The sequence below is a fragment of the Papilio polytes genome, unplaced genomic scaffold (assembly GCF_000836215.1).
Source record: "Papilio polytes unplaced genomic scaffold, Ppol_1.0 DF820622.1, whole genome shotgun sequence".
NCBI lineage: Eukaryota > Metazoa > Arthropoda > Insecta > Lepidoptera > Papilionidae > Papilio > Papilio polytes.
The window spans coordinates 1,541,664-1,542,631 of NW_013528582.1; the positions used below are offsets into that span (position 1 = coordinate 1,541,664).

The 968-nt window shown below is 39.3% G+C and overlaps 1 protein-coding gene across 1 annotated transcript in view; it reads right to left on the minus strand.

Annotated features, from left to right (window-relative positions):
- The window catches only part of LOC106110514 (egl nine homolog 1), a 14,422-nt gene extending 13,454 nt beyond the window's left edge, over nt 1–968 (minus strand). Inside the window, 1 exon segment of the mRNA XM_013292371.1 lies at nt 68–968. Coding sequence (XP_013147825.1) covers nt 68–931 — 864 coding nt within the window. The 5' untranslated portion in view covers nt 932–968.

Below are 968 nucleotides of genomic sequence, written 5' to 3' on the forward strand. Positions count from 1 at the left end.
TCATTAAAACTTATTCTATTAGGATTTATATCTAATAAATTGTAATAAAAAAATAATGTACACTTACAGTAAAAATTCCTGATCTGTACATTTCTAAGACTTCATTTAGCACCAACAATCCCCGATCTTTACCGAGGAAATTGTCCAAAACACACACACCATACTGGGTCATGTCTCTGATGACCCTCTGGCAGATCTCATAACTAGGATCACTTGTGTCAGCATAGAAGTTATTCATCATAAAGGCCCCACTACCCTTCAGCGACGCTTCTGGGTACTCCTTCATTTTAGAATGTGTTTCAGGAACATACACAGGAATTGGAGGCATTTTTGCATTAGTTCTATTTACAGTCTTCAAAACATTAGTTGTGGCTGTCGCAAAGTCAACAGTGCTAAGCTGTTGAGCGGATTCGTTCAGAATCTCCTGCTCTGATGAACCTTCGTGAATAATGGCACTCTGTTTTGTCAAGTCTTTATTTGTATACACTACACTAGATATGACACTGTCCTTTAAATCTGAAGAACCGACTTTTAAATTACTTTTAACACTTTCGTCTCCTTCAGAAGTTTGTAATTGTTTACTTTCATTCGTTTCCGCACTACCTTCTTTATTCACGTTTTTTCTTTTCGATTTCTTCAACTGTCTAACTTCACTACCCTCTTGCTTTGCAGGTCCAACGGTCTCACTTTCTTCTTTATTAGCTATAATCTCTTTCTCGACTTTTTCCTTCGTCGGAGACGACTTATGGACAGAGTTAACGTTATCCGTAGCCTGTTTTGGTAACTTTGAAACACACTCGCTTTTATGTCTGCGCCAATCTTGTCGTTGGTGTTCCGTGTTACAATAGTAAATATTAAGACAGCGACCGCACCGACGATGGGTCTTCTCTCTGCAAACGGCGCAACAAGCGAGTACGCTTTCTTGATTCATTCTGAAATAATTTCTTATCCCTGGCCGGTCCCCAACG